Source organism: Ochotona curzoniae, unplaced genomic scaffold (assembly GCF_017591425.1).
Source record: "Ochotona curzoniae isolate NIBS_2020 unplaced genomic scaffold, NIBS_Ocur_1.0 contig_430, whole genome shotgun sequence".
Taxonomy (NCBI): domain Eukaryota; kingdom Metazoa; phylum Chordata; class Mammalia; order Lagomorpha; family Ochotonidae; genus Ochotona; species Ochotona curzoniae.
Window position 1 is genome coordinate 28,428,832 of NW_024466219.1, and position 14,740 is coordinate 28,443,571.

Genomic DNA, 14,740 nt, shown 5'->3' on the forward strand with positions numbered 1-14,740 from the left:
CAGATGGTGACACTGGACACGAAATATCCAAGGATAGGAAGTAAAGGTCAATTATGACAGAAGAGAAAATTCAGAGAAAAGTGAAATTTCTTTGAGGATTTGAAGGATGTATTATTACTAGAAGTGAATTTTACAGACTGGTGGCTGAGAAAATATGCTCAAGAAAGCAGTAGTTGTTTTTACTGAAAATTAAATAAAATTTATTTAGTTTTAGTATGAATGTCAGATCTTAGTTTCAAGAGATATAAAAAAAAAAAACTTTGGAGGAAGAATATATTAGCAAACGGAACCAACTAAGTCCAACATCCTGAAAGTTACTTTTACTAACTTTCCTTAAAAGGAGCTTGACTGAGGGCAAGTTCGACCAAACCGGCTTTATGAAGTCAGATACCAATTCGTACAAAATGTCTGACTCTGATTAAAATAGTACATTATAAGTGTATACTTTATTCGTGAATAAATGTATACACTATACTGATACAGTATACACATTTATGTTCCTTTAAAAAGCAATAGCAAATTAAAGATTTTCTAAGTTCAAAACAGGAAGAAGTTCAAATGAAAGTGTAAATTCAAATGCAACTAAAGGAATTAAAGAAACCCTTTCTATACTATAACTCCTTTACATTCTCAGCCCCACATCTTTAAAACAGAAACAAAAACAACAAGAAATGAGGAATATAAGACTGATTCGGGGCCAGCACTGTGTCACAATAGGTTTAACCACTGCCCGTGATGCCAGCGTCACATATGGCACCAGTTTAAGTTCAGCTGTTCTACTTCCCATCCACCTCCCTGCACACAGGCCTGGGAAAGCAGCAGAAAATGGTGTAAGTACTTGGACCTGTGAAACCCACAGGGAAGATTAAAACAAGTTTGGGTTCAACCTGGCCTAGCCCTGTCATGGCCATTTGGGGTACATGAAAGTGAATGAAAGATCTTTCTCCTTCTCTCTCCAACACTCGTTTCAAATACATAACAATAAATCTGAAAAAGAAGACTGATGCAGATTTTAGCTCACTCTTCGCTTAACATATGCATCAAAGATCTCTCAGGATAATGAACAGAAGAACTATGCTGTTTAGGATGGACATCATTAGTGACACGGTATTAGTAACAGAGTGCAGTAAAAGAACACAGGCTGCCCTACGAGACCCTAAAACGTTCCAGATGTTGAAGCAGTATCAGGCCTCAGGCAAGTACCAATGTAGTAATCGGCAAAACAAGGTGGAGAGGGCTAAGCCAGTGCTCAGCATACAGCTGCTTCTTTTAAAGACAGTAACCTATCATCAATTAAAAATCTTATGAGGCAACCAGAGAAATCATCAAGAATTTTTATAATAAATATTACAGGACTTAAATTTTGTTTGGAAACAAAAACAGACAAAATTAATGGAAAACAGCATAATTATAATTTAAAAACTGAACCTGCAATTTTTCTCAAAACAATAACCTAAAAAAGACAACCTAACTATTGTTACAATCTTTTTTGCAGCTGTCATTAAGCTTTTCTCTAAATAATTGTTATTTAGCCAGTCATGAAGACTGTATGGTTATCTCATTTACAAAAATGACCAAAATAGGTAAACTTAGACAGAAAGTAAATTGCTCAGTGATAGAGCTGGCAACTGGAGGAGGTAGGACATGGAGAAATGAATGACAGTTAATGGTTAAAGAGTGTCTTTGTGGGGTAATGAATATTCCTAAAATCAATCATGGTGGTGGTCACATAGCTCTAAGAGTATAATAAAAAGCACTGAATTATACATTTTAAATGGGTGCACTGACTGATACGTGAAATTACAGCTCAAACAACCTTACAAGGATGGACATTCAATCTAGCACTTACCGATGCCTGTGTCCCATGCCAGAATACCTGAATAAAGTACCTGATCCCAACTCCAGGTTCCTACTAATACATAGTCTGAGGCAGGTTGGAATGGGAGGCAGCAACGATGGCTCATGTGTTTGGTCCCTGCCATCCATGTGAGAGATATGGAATGAGTTCTAGGTCTTGGTTTTGGCTTTGGTCCAGCAGCAGTTACTTTGGGCACTTGCAGAACAAACCAGCAGAAGGGAGTACAATCTCTCTTTTTCTCTCAAATACATATTTTTTTTTCCCCTAAAATCTAAACCTACACCAATGTTAATGCCCTTTTAGTGAAAAATATGGTAGTTAAAAATCTTTGCTTTGGGGTTGGTGCCATGGAATGGTAGGCTAACTCTCCCTTTGTGGTACCTGCATCCCCTATTGGCACTGATTCATATCCTGGCTGCTCCATTTCCAACTCAGCTCCCTGCTTTTGGCCTGGGAAAGCAGAAGATGGTCCCTGCACTCATGTGGGAGTTCTGAAAGAAGCTCCTGGCTTCAGATCAGCTCAACTCTGGCTGTTGTGGTGACTTGGAGAGTCAACTAGTGGATGGGAGATCTTTTTTTTTTTTTTCTCTCTCTCTTCTCTCTGTAGCTCTACCTTTCAAATAAAAAAATACAATTTTAAAAAATATTTAAGAAATTTTATGTGATTGCTGTTGCTCTACACATTGCAAATAAGCAAGAAATGCTGTTTCTGTTTCTGATTTTAAAATTGTATTTCTTGCAACAAAAGGTTCATGATCCGGATTACATAAAGTAACCAAAAGTATTAAAATGACATGGTTAATCATAACTCTTAGTGTTCTGAAGAGATGAAATACGATCACCTAACCATTGTGGAAAAGCCACCACAGTCACAACAAATGTCCTATTTTTTATTCTTCTACCAGCTCAAACAGAAATCAGATACCCTTCAGTGCAGACTGAGAACTCCTTTCGTATCCTGGACCTACAGCGCCATTCTGACTACCTCAATCATGTCTATCAGTCTGGCTATACAAGAATTAGAAATTAGTAGCTTACGGAACTTACATACATTCTCTCCCATCTACAGGGGACAAATGTGATCTTTAGTCTCTTACCCAGAGGACAGAAACATCCAAAGGACTGTCCTGGTGTGAACAGAGCTGGACTGACCAATATCCTGAGGTTTAGGCCCTCCTGTTCAGCTACTAACAGTCAAAGTGAAACAGGGCAAATCACTGTATCTCCTTCTTCAATGATAAAATGAAAGAAGTTGAGTACTTAGCTTGCTTCTCTGTTCCAAAGTGGTATGACTTTACGACTTATGTAGACATAAAAGGTAAAAGGTAGATAAAGGATACTTTTCTCTACTAACATGAAAATGTTAAGGTGTGTGAACTTGTCTCAATGAAGAGAATATTGACTTACATTCAATTTTAGATTCAACTCTGTGCCTTTGTCCATACTGCAAACATTTCTCCTAAGAAAACATTTATTTGAACCAGCAAAAACAAAAAAACAAAACAAAACAAAAAACCCTTTATTTGGCAGCATCCTAACCAACAAGATATTTGAAGGAATTGTTTGGAAAGGAAAATGGAGACAAGAAATATTTCGTAGTACAGTTCCAAGAGCTGTACTTTAGATTCTATTGGTATGTAGAGTAAATGAGTATCAATGACTACACATTTATATCTTGTACTATATCCATGTAAATGTCTGAGTAATTAGAGTATCATTAAAGTGATTAAGACAAAATAAAGGCTAATATATGTTTAGTCCAAGTAAAATCTAATATATATATAATATGAGAAAAACTATGATATAATATATAACATTATATACAAATTATATTATACAAAATTATATTATATAGAACATATATACATAATAATACATGATATAGTAATACAATATATATTCTATATCTCTGTCATATAAATATATATTTATATTATATACAAATCTCTATATTATATACAAAATATATACATATTTTATTATATACAATATATAAGCATGTTATATGTAACATAATATATAAGCATATATTATATATAATAAGAGATGAAAATCAAACAATTACTGTAAACACACAGGCATCTTAAAAACACCCAAAAGATTACAAAGGAATGGACCTTAGCAGAAATAAATCATCATCTTTGCTAAATACCTATAATAAGCTGCTTTTTAAATGAATAGCACTAAAAATATAAAATAAAACTCACTTGGTTCTAGCTTCTTCAGATCCTCCAGTTTAAATTCTTCTTGGGACTGTGTGGACTAAAGTTAAAATTTGCACATTAACCATTTTTATTTCACTGCTGTCTATGTCTCTTAAGCTATAAGAACTGGTCAAAAAGAATCTATTTCTTATCGAACTGCTGGACTCAGAACCCTAACCATGAAAAGACAGAGGACAGAACAAGTCAATCAACCACCCTCAGCTATGTGTTGGTAGCTGGGCAAACGAAGACTCTGTGATGGACTATGTCAATCAGTGGATTCTTCAATGACCTCATCATGCTTGGAGTGGTGAGACTGGCAGCAATTCAGAACTGCTGACCTATCAAAACCATTTGAGCAAGACCCTCGGAGCATGCCCCACATCCGGGACCTGGGGTGGGTGGGAAACGGTGGGGCTTCTCCCTTAACATCCCCCTTTACCTCAGATACCTGAAGGAAACAATGTGGAAATAATAGTTTTACCCATTTTCCTGTAGCTCTTGAACCTTTTTACCCTAATTAACTATGTAAAGATTATCAGAAATATAATAAAAAAAAATCTTAAAAAAAAAGTCTATTTCCTGCTTCTAAGGCCAAAAATGAAAAGTCGCAAAGTGGTTGCTTTCATCTTCACAATTCACAATACAAATTAAATCATTCAATATTAGTAATATGTGACTATATAATATAAGAAGTGACATAATAAATCCCTCTGAGACAGTACTAGTTTTGGCATGAATGTCCAATGCTTCACCAGGTAGTTCTGAATAATTTACTTCTCTTGTACTGGAAAGGAGAAAACCACTTACCTGTAAAGCTGCACTTCGCAATTCCAAGCATGTTGCAATTTTGCCTATGGTTTTCTGTAGGAAAAATAAATAAATGCCCAAATTCTTATCACTTTTAGTTGTTAAAATCAAGTTAATATTTATTGACAAGAGAGCTACAACTCTTTCCAATAAGTTGATTTCTTTCTAGCATCTTGCAGTGTCTAGAGAAAGAAATGGGAGGGAAGCCCAGAGCTGCAATAAAGGGGAAGGTGCATATATTTCCTCTCCTGACCGAGCAGGCTATACAACAAATTCTAAATCAAGTTTACATTAGTGATGGCTTTATTTTATAGCTTTTCTTCTTACTTGCTAAATGAGATAGGCAATGCAAAGCAAAATCAATATATGTAATGAACAGTTATAAATTTTATGGCCAGGCTTATTTTATATAACATAATGAGCTATAAAATATAATAAAGGGACTGCACGGTAGCCTAGTGGCTAAAGTCCTCGCCTTGCATGTGCTGGGATCCCGTATGGGAGCTGGTTAGTGTCCTGGCTGCTCCCATTCAACTCCCTGCTTATGGCTTGGGAAAGCAGTTGCAGATGGCCCAAAGCCTTGGGGCCCTGTGTCTGTGTGGGAGACCCAGAAGAAGCTCCTGCCTGGCTTCTGGCTATGGATGGGCTCGGCTTCAGCCGTTGAGGCCACCTGGGGAGTGAAACAGTGGATGGAGGATCTTTCTCTCTAAATATTCTTCTCTCTGGAAATCTGACTTTCCAGTAAAAATACATAAATCTAAAAAGTGATTAAAATAGCAGATAAATATTAGGGCATAGTCCTTGCCTGTAATCAGCTTGTGTTGTATTATGTGAGATAAGACAGAATCAGTTGAACACAAGAAAACTCAATCCATACGCTACAGAACAAGATCTTGTATTGGAAGTTATACCTCAACAACCCCAGTCATTGAATTTCTAAAATTAAGGAGTTTAGAAAATTGTTATGGCTCAGACCTGGCGCGATAGCGCAGTGGTTAAGGTCCTTGCTTTGAAAATGCCGGGATCCCATATGGGCTCCAGTTTTAATCCTGGCAGCTGCACTTCTCCATCCAGCTCCCTGCTTGTGGCCCGGGAAAGCAGTCGAGGGTGGCCCAAAGCTTTGGGACCCTGCACCCATGTGGGAGACCTGGAGGAGGTTCCTGGATCCTGGCTTCAGATCAACAGTTTCAGCCAATGTGGCCTCTTGGGGAGTAAATCAGTGGATGGAAGATCTTTTTCTCCGTCTCTCCTCCTCTCTGTGCATCTGCCTTCCCAATAAAATAAATAAATCTTAAAAGAAAAAATTATCATGGCTCACTTGTCTGATGTCCCAAACTGAATTCAAAAGGAGATAAGTTTTAAAGGGGACTGAGGTATGGGTCTCCGTAAAATGGGCTTTCACGAACCAGCCACGGAACTAAAAGACACTTTCAGATTTGTCCTTTAAGAAGACAGCTATAGTAAAACTAAACATAGGTTGAAATTAAAAAAGGCTGAAAGCAAAACCAATCAAGTTATTGCAACTGTCCAGGTAAAAAGTATTCAAAACAACATGAATGACCGGGCAGGAACGAGGAGATACACACAACAAACAACTATGGGATTGAGGCAGATCAATTATGCCCTTCAAGACTTTCCAGTCCTCCTGAAAGGGATATTTATATTTTATTAGAAATAAATCCAGACCAGAAGTGCAATAATTACATACATTGTTTGTGGTGCCTACATGATGAAATATTCAAAAAGAAAATGACATTTTGGGGGCTGGTGTTGTGTACAGAAATCAGCCAGTCTTGTCTATAAAAAAAACTGTCATCTCCAAAATTGTTCAAACTATACCACTCAACACTGATGAAACTAGCAAATAATAACTGTAAATGTAATAGCAATAATACTACTAATGGCTAACAATTACTGAGCATTCGAATGTGCTCTCCTGACTGGCGAGCATTTATTTAATGCTCACTCTAATTCTATGAGCTAAATATGATCATTTTATAGGCATGAAAACTGATGCACAAAAAGGCTAAGTACTTGTAACTAGACATCAACGACAGCAAGATATACAAGCAGCACACTTATAATAACAGCCAGCTGTAACTTTTTATATTCCTTTAATTCCACTTGTAGAATATATTTTCTCTCTGTAAAATGAGTTATGTCAATGACCAAATATTGTAAAAATATTAATTAGGATGTGGGTATTTGGTGTAGTGTTCAGACTGAGATGCCTAATCCCAAACCAGAGTGCTTTTGTTCAAGTCCAGGCTCTGTCCTTACGTCAGCTTCTTGCTAATGTGCACCCCGAGAGGCAGCAGGTAACTGCGCAAAGGCATTAGTCCCCACTACCTGTGAGGTAAGCCAGGAGTTGAACTCCTAGCTCCTAGCTCCTGCTTTCAGCTTGGCCCAGCTCTGGCTGTTGCAGACAGTAGGCAAGTGAAACAGTGCATAAAGGATCTCTGTCTGTCTCTTATCTTGTTAGTTCTCACTTTCTGTGCCTTTTAAAAGTATTCTAAAAAAATTAATACATTAAGATATTAGCTTTTTTCCATTTTTACTATAAAATCCATTTGATTTTATGCTTTCAAAATTTAAGATAAAATGCTTCAATCATTTTCAACAATTCTTCAACTTCAACAGAAGCAAAAAAAAAAAAAAAGACTTTTTATAAAGTGATCTGCTGAACTATGGCAAAAGACCAGCAGGCATTATTCATAACTATTTTAAGGAGCCACACCCAACCTCAGTATTAAAATAAAAGTGGAACACTAGCATTTCAATTGTGATATTAGATTTTTTAAAAATATAGAATTTATTGATGTCAAAACCTAGAACTTGCTACTATAGTTATTTCATTTTTAAAATAAATATATGGTTTAGAAAAATGACTATAAAGTGTAAGAGTTCCCATGAGTGTATGTACTGACACATACATTAAGACTAAATAGTAAAAGCAAATGTTTGTTTATAAAGACCCAAGACCACTTCATTCAGATTAACTGATTATAACTTAATATAGTACAGAAATAGAAAATGCTGTTTCAGAATACTGGCTATTTTACTTTGTCATTGTTAAGAAAACTGACATTTTAAAAGATGACTTAAAGGAAAAGATAGCTTAAAAAATAGACAACTAAAGAGGAAAATCAATTTTGCTAAAATGCACTACAATTATATAAGGAGCAAAAGACAGAAAGTTCTGAAATTCTCATTACCACGAAATGTTACTCAAAACAGGGAAACCTTTTTAAGCATCATGAGAAAGGATGTTCTGCTCTATTCAAAAATGTACATGAGAAAGTCAACTACACCACAGGAGTGGCATGAAAGCCTTTGGTAACAATCAGGTGGCTACTAACCCCAGTTGTTATAATAACAAAACTATTTGAGAACTGAAACGAAAGTTAAGTGAACTAATCATGAGGGAGGGTCAAGAAAGAAGCATAAACTTTCTTATTCTAAACCAGAGACTTTTGAGATGATTAAGACTAGAAAAATGCATACAAAGTTTCGGTATCATCAGCAATTACTAAAGTTTAAAGAAATTAATAACTGCTTTAAAGTTATATTTTAGGGTTACTTAGATTTAAATACATATAGTAAAAACATTTTTTCAAAACTCATGATGTGTCTTAAAATGACCATATGTTAATAAACATCAGTAACCTAAAATCCATAAAGCATTTACTCCTCACACACATCTTCTGAGAACTCACTGTGAGCTAGATGGTAACAGAGAAGGCTTTGGAAATATGGCTGGTACCTTTTAAAGGCTTCTTTCAAAGTCCTACAAACTACAGCATGGTTGTTAAAATTCTAAAATTTGCCATGTCCACAAAAAGCCTTGAAAATAACAAGAGCATATAGAATACAATTCAAACTAGGAAGTATAAATAACTGTGCTCAGGATAAGGAACATTCTCCATCTTCCTCTGTTGAAGAAAATAACTGTCTTCTTCAAGACAGGTTCCAAGTCTGTCATTCATTTAATTTTGCAGAACTAACAGCTCAGATCAACATTTCTCATAATGTTTTCAGAACATTAGACCCAATCAAATCTTCTATAAAGGGGGCAAGTAGACCTCCAAAAGCAAATGACCTTTAAAAAGGGCTGCATAAGAGCTGACAGGAGAAAAAGGGGAGGCTCCCTAGCTGAACAGCAAGTTACACTGAGGAGCGGGAGCTGGGTGGGGGGTAGACTAGACCAGGCAGGGACACAGCGCCTGTGCACCTTCGTGGGGACCAATTGGTGATACCGCTAGGCTGACCATTCCCATTGAGTAGCTACAACCAGTTGTGAGGTTGTTGGGCTTATTGTAAAGCAAAAAAAACAGAAGGGTACCCCTCGGGGACAGACTGGCTATAAGTATGCCATATATCCTGCAAGCCAGGGTAGGAGTGGGCCTGTTGAGCTACTGTGGCCGCCCGACGGGCTGCAACTCCCTATCTAGTTTCCATGCAGGACAAACGCGTCAGGTGGAACAGACTGACGTAAAAGACACGGTGGAACAGAACCGGCCCAGCAACTGCAGCCCCCAGCTGTCCGGGCAGTGGACTGTGAAAGACCCTATGCACTATTAACATGCAGGAATATGGACTGGGAATACCTCAAAATTCTTCGAGAGCTTCCCATTTCAGACACCGACGTGCGGGAGGTCCTAACCAGGGGAAAGACAACAAATCAAGCAACAACCTCAGCCATCTGTGGGCAGCAGAGAGTGGCAAATGGAGACCCTAGACGGGACGGTGTCAAGACAAACGAACATCCTTCAATGACCACAATCATATGGGGTGGGCGAACTGGCAACGACCCATGGATAGTGAACTAATTGAACCACGTGATCGAGAATCTCGAACGCACCCCCTCCTCGGACTTGGGTGGGCGGGAGATTGGGTGGGGCATCGTTCCTCTATATCCCCCTTTAGACCTTGACCCTTTTTTACCCCAATTAAATTTGTAAGGATTGTCAAAATTAAATTAAAAAAAAAAAAAAGGGCTGCATATATAAAATATTTAAAATATTCAGCATACAGTTTAGTATATTAAAAGCTTGTAAGAATCACAAACCATCTTTGTTCAAATATTTATTAACTTTTCAATAGAAATATTCCCCAGTACACTTCTAGAAGACATGGTCTTACATCCTATGGTAACTTCCAACCTTTGACAATTTTTTTCTTATGACATTCAACTAAGGCTTCTATATTAGTATGAGATATTTTGGCTCCATTGTTAATTCTTCACTAATATTTTTTAATGAAAAATTTTAAATATATGCAATTTGCCTCATATTCATAATAAAACATAGAAATTTTGGGATCCTTCTCCAAACCCAAGGAATTGACAGGCAGGTACAAGTTCTCCCTCTACTCACAAATGCCTTCTGTTGGGTATTATAAATAACCACCTCGGAAAGTCTCCAGGAGAGGAAGTAATGCAGAATACTTGAAAGGAAGTAGATGGAAGACTTGGGGTACCTTTTAGGATCCTTTAGGGTTCTCTAATCCCTCATCTCACGCATGAAGGCCAGGGCCAAGAGAGGATACACAACTCTTAAGTTGTGGCATTTCAAACCAGTTTATTCTTGATATCTATGAAAAACAGCAGTGTAGTCAGTAAACAGTCACAATGCTGAAGAACACTGAATAAAGCATAAGCCTTTTAGAGGCCGGGAAAGTGAACTGTTAAAGTTAGGAAATAGTCAAACAAGGCAGTAATATAGTTCCCACGGTAGGGACATCAGTTGAGACAGTCCATTCATGATGTTAATTACAACAATACAATGGAAATATCTTAGTTGAAATTGAATATTTTCAGGTTCTTGCTGTAATAATTTGCAACTAGCTTCATAAGTCCTAACAGTCCCATAAACCAACATTAGTGGTTAACTATCAGATTTAGAAACGGACTGAAAACTGGAAGCAAAATTTCTCATGGTTTGTTTTGAAGGTCATTTATTATCTTATTGAAATACGTTGGCAAAGGAATAAATTAGGATGTTAATTCTTTTAACTTACTGTGTCATAAGTGAGAATTCAAATTCAATGAAGTACAGTCATGAAGAATGGATGAAAAATATCCATTAAATCTGGTGAGGAAATGATTTCTAGTGGGAGCAAAGGTCTAACGTCTACACAAGGGTATATTCCTGATAATCTAATACTAGAAAATATCTAATTGGAGCAGCTGAAGCTATACTCACTTATTCTAAATACTTATATGCATAGGAAACCTCAGGCTCAAAAAAGGATGATTTAAAACAGAAATCTAAGGCACACAAAATACTAAAATAAGTCAATGAATTATCCCATGTTACACGTTCAAGAAATAGATAAGTGTTTGTACAAGATGATGGTCGGTCAATGGACAAGTCGTTATTTACAATCCCTTCATAGTCCTTTGCTTGAATTAGTCAAAAGCTTTAAACTGATACTTTATACCATATACTATTTTAATAAGTTAGAGCAAGATTTTCTTTAGAGCGCTTACTGGAGCTGTTCGCCTTTGCACTACATTTTTGAATGTTAGCAGTTGTGGACTTTCTATGGCATTTCCAAGGGAGAAGCACAATTAGGTTTTCTATATTCCCAAGGAATCCGACACTTTAAATGTGATAGCACCTCTGCTGATGAGAGGAATCAAGTGTTTCACTGAAGGTTCTTCTTGTTGAAAATCTAACTTGGGGATAATCCTTTTCTTAATGTTTATTTTGCTATTAGAAACAAGCGAATTAAAAAACCCAATATTCCTATATTGCAAGAATCTGATGTTGGAAAAAAATATGGGGCTGTTAAGAATTTTTCCAATTCTCTAAGTTTTCATTATATTTCCATATTCACAACATACTTGTTAGTTATTCAGATGATCTGAATTTCTGTTTATAAAAATAAAGGTGTGCTAAGTCCCAAATCTTTCAGAGGTATGCAGAATTTTCATTTCTCCCAACCAAGTACTAACCAGGCCTCATTTCTTTCCTTAAGCAGTCATTTCCTCTGTGCTAATTAGTTTCCAGAGCTAAAACCGTAGGTGGTATAATTCTACTGTGGATGCTAGCAATTATTTAGGAAAAAGAAAAAAGTGCCCTACCCTTCTAAATTATAGCATTATGATGTCTGGGCAGTAAAATAAAAGGACACTAGATAATGTAGATCTTAAACATTTTTAAGATGCAAATACATTAACTTGTGCAAGAAATATGGCTAACCCTCATCCAGGGGAATTTTTCTTTTCAAACTCCTACACACAAGGGTCAGATAGAGACCTACAGATTGATGCAGATTTGCTCCCACTTATTATAAAAGTATGTAAAAACTCTTCCCACTCCCCTGTGTGTGGGAAGAGGAAAAACAGGAGTAAATTAGGTCATCACAGTTTTCATACTACCTTTTTTTTTTTTTGAAGAGATGAGAGAGATAGATACATTTTTTTTCATTATGTACAAGATCAAAAGTTGACTTAAGACAAAATACTCTCAACTAGGGTGGTAACTGTTTCCTCCCATTTCTTCTCACTCTTTTAGTATTCTTTAAAGTATTCCAGTTTTCATAACCAGTTTAAAAGCTCAACTTGACAAAAAAATTTGTTTAAAAAATCTTTTCTAAAAGAAAGAAGAGATCTTCCATCTGGGGGTTCACCCCCCAAATGGTCCCAACAGCAGCAGCTAGGTTGATCCAAAGCTGAAAGCCATGGGCTTTTCTCATGTCTCCCACATGGATGCAGATACCCAAGGCCTTGGGCAGTTCTTTGCTGCTATCCCAACCATGAACAGGGAGCTGGAAGGGAAGTGGAGCAGACAGGGCTTAAATTAGTGCCCATTGTTGGTTCATGTCCTGATACAACACTTGTCTTCCACCTGGGGAGTGGATCACTGGAAGCAGATCTTTCTCTCTGTCTCTCCTTCTCTCTGTAAATTTGACTTTCCACGTAAAATAAATAAATCTTCAAATAACTAACAGAATAAAAATAAACTCGTGCCATAAAGGGATGCTAAAGCCGCAGGTGGAGGATTAGCCTGATAACCCATCAAACCAGTTCCACTTATACAAAAACTTTGTAAATTCAAGTAGAAGAGGGATCATTGAAAGATTCTACAATTTTATGTTACTTGTTGACAAAAAAATATTTTTAAGATTTATTTATTTTTTAGCCTAGGGTAGTAGCCTAGTGGCTAAAGTCCTTACCTTGCATGTGCCAGATCTTATGAGCACTGGCTCATATCCCAGCTGCTCCACTTCCCTGCATGTGGTCTGAGAAAGTATCAGAGGAAGGCACCCACAGAGGAGACACAGAAGAAGCTCCTGGCTCCTGGCTCTGGATGGCCTCAGCTACAGTCATTGCAGCCACTTGAGGAGTGAACCAGTGGATGGAAGACCTCCTCTCTTTCTCTCCGTAAATCTGATCTGAAGCCAGGAGCCTCCTCCGTGTCTCTCACACAGGTACAGGGTCCCAAGGCTTTGACCCATGCTTGACTGCTTTCCCAGGACACAGACAGGGAGCTGGGAAGGAAGTAGAGCAGCTGGGATATGAACTAGCACCAATATGGAAATCCCGGTGCATGCAAGGCAAGGACTTTAGCCACTAGGCTACTGCACCCAGAACCAACAGAATTTTCATGTCAAATTCTTGAACTAATTTTTTCAGTGTTGGTTTTATTTGGTATTTGGGTATATGTATTCTGAGAGGAGGTAGTTGACAAGTTATTAAAGAGTTAAATATTGAAATGGAATGCATTTACTCTGAATCGTTTTATTTTTCCCAAGTGGCTCTAGACAAACTCTAGTCTGAGTTTCCCCTCCTCAACAAAAGCACAGATGGTCTCCACCAAAGTTAACTGAAGCCTAAACGGCTGAGGACAGAAATCACACATTGTCTCTAAATGACGGTGTAGTATTAGGCCACACATAGTATTATTCTTTTAAATGTAACAGTTTTGGTTAGTTTTTTGCTTAAAAGGTTTGACAAAACCGGTTTCATTTGGAATCTGACCTTTGCAGAGATTATTTTATGATACCTTTTGCTCTTCTGTGAATTCGGAATTATTGTGTTGGGCTTGCGCTTCTTTTTGTAGATGTCTTGCTAATCTGTAAGAAGAAAACATTTTTAGAATCATTGCAGAAAAGCAAACTGTCAACTGCAACAAGGTAAAACAATTTATAGCTTTTCAAAAACAGTGAAGTACAAATTTATGTTCTGTTTTCAAAGTATAAATCTATATTACCTTTACAATGAAGATCTTTATACAATGATAATGAAAACAAGATATTTTCCATACCATTTCACTGGAACAAACTTCAGCTGTAGGCAGTAAAAACAGAATCCTACAGCTGGAAAGAATCTCAGAGAATCTAATCCAACTTTCTTTAGCATGCATGGATTTCTTCTGTAACAAACCAGTAACTAGTTGCCAGATTCCACGTGAGCCACAATAACATCAATCAAAGATACTCTATCAGACCATCATTGGTTTGCCAAAAAGAATAATCCAAGTCAACATTACGGCAATGACAAAGAAATAATATTCTATCATTATCTACTTTTTGTTTTTCTTCAGTATACTTTAATTTTTTATTTGTAAAAGAGAATTTCATATACTTCATACATACATACATTTTAAGGGTACAATATTTGCCACCCTAGCCTCCCTTTCTCCATCCCATCCTCCCTTATTATTTTTAATTTTCACAATGACATACTTTCAAATTTTTTTTTATAAAATCATAAGTTTAACCCTCTCCCAATACAGAATTCAAGAGGTAGTAAGAAGGTAAACTGTTCCTCAGAGGCATAGACAAAGGTTATAAACAATAATCAAATCTCAAAATTTCAGTTTTGGTCATCTGTATTTTTTTGGTACTGGGTGCATCAGTT

General features: G+C 36.9%; 1 protein-coding gene across 2 annotated transcripts in view; it reads right to left on the reverse strand.

Annotated features, from left to right (window-relative positions):
• The window catches only part of AIDA (axin interactor, dorsalization associated), a 38,610-nt gene that overhangs the window by 15,437 nt on the left and 8,433 nt on the right, over positions 1-14,740 (reverse strand). For both annotated transcript variants that reach the window (XM_040985724.1, XM_040985725.1), the window contains exons 2-4: positions 13,884-13,953; positions 4,873-4,926; positions 4,066-4,120 (exon numbers count right to left, since the gene is read on the reverse strand). In XM_040985724.1, the coding sequence (XP_040841658.1) occupies positions 4,066-4,120; positions 4,873-4,926; positions 13,884-13,953 (179 nt within the window). The remainder of the gene's footprint in view (positions 1-4,065; positions 4,121-4,872; positions 4,927-13,883; positions 13,954-14,740) is intronic.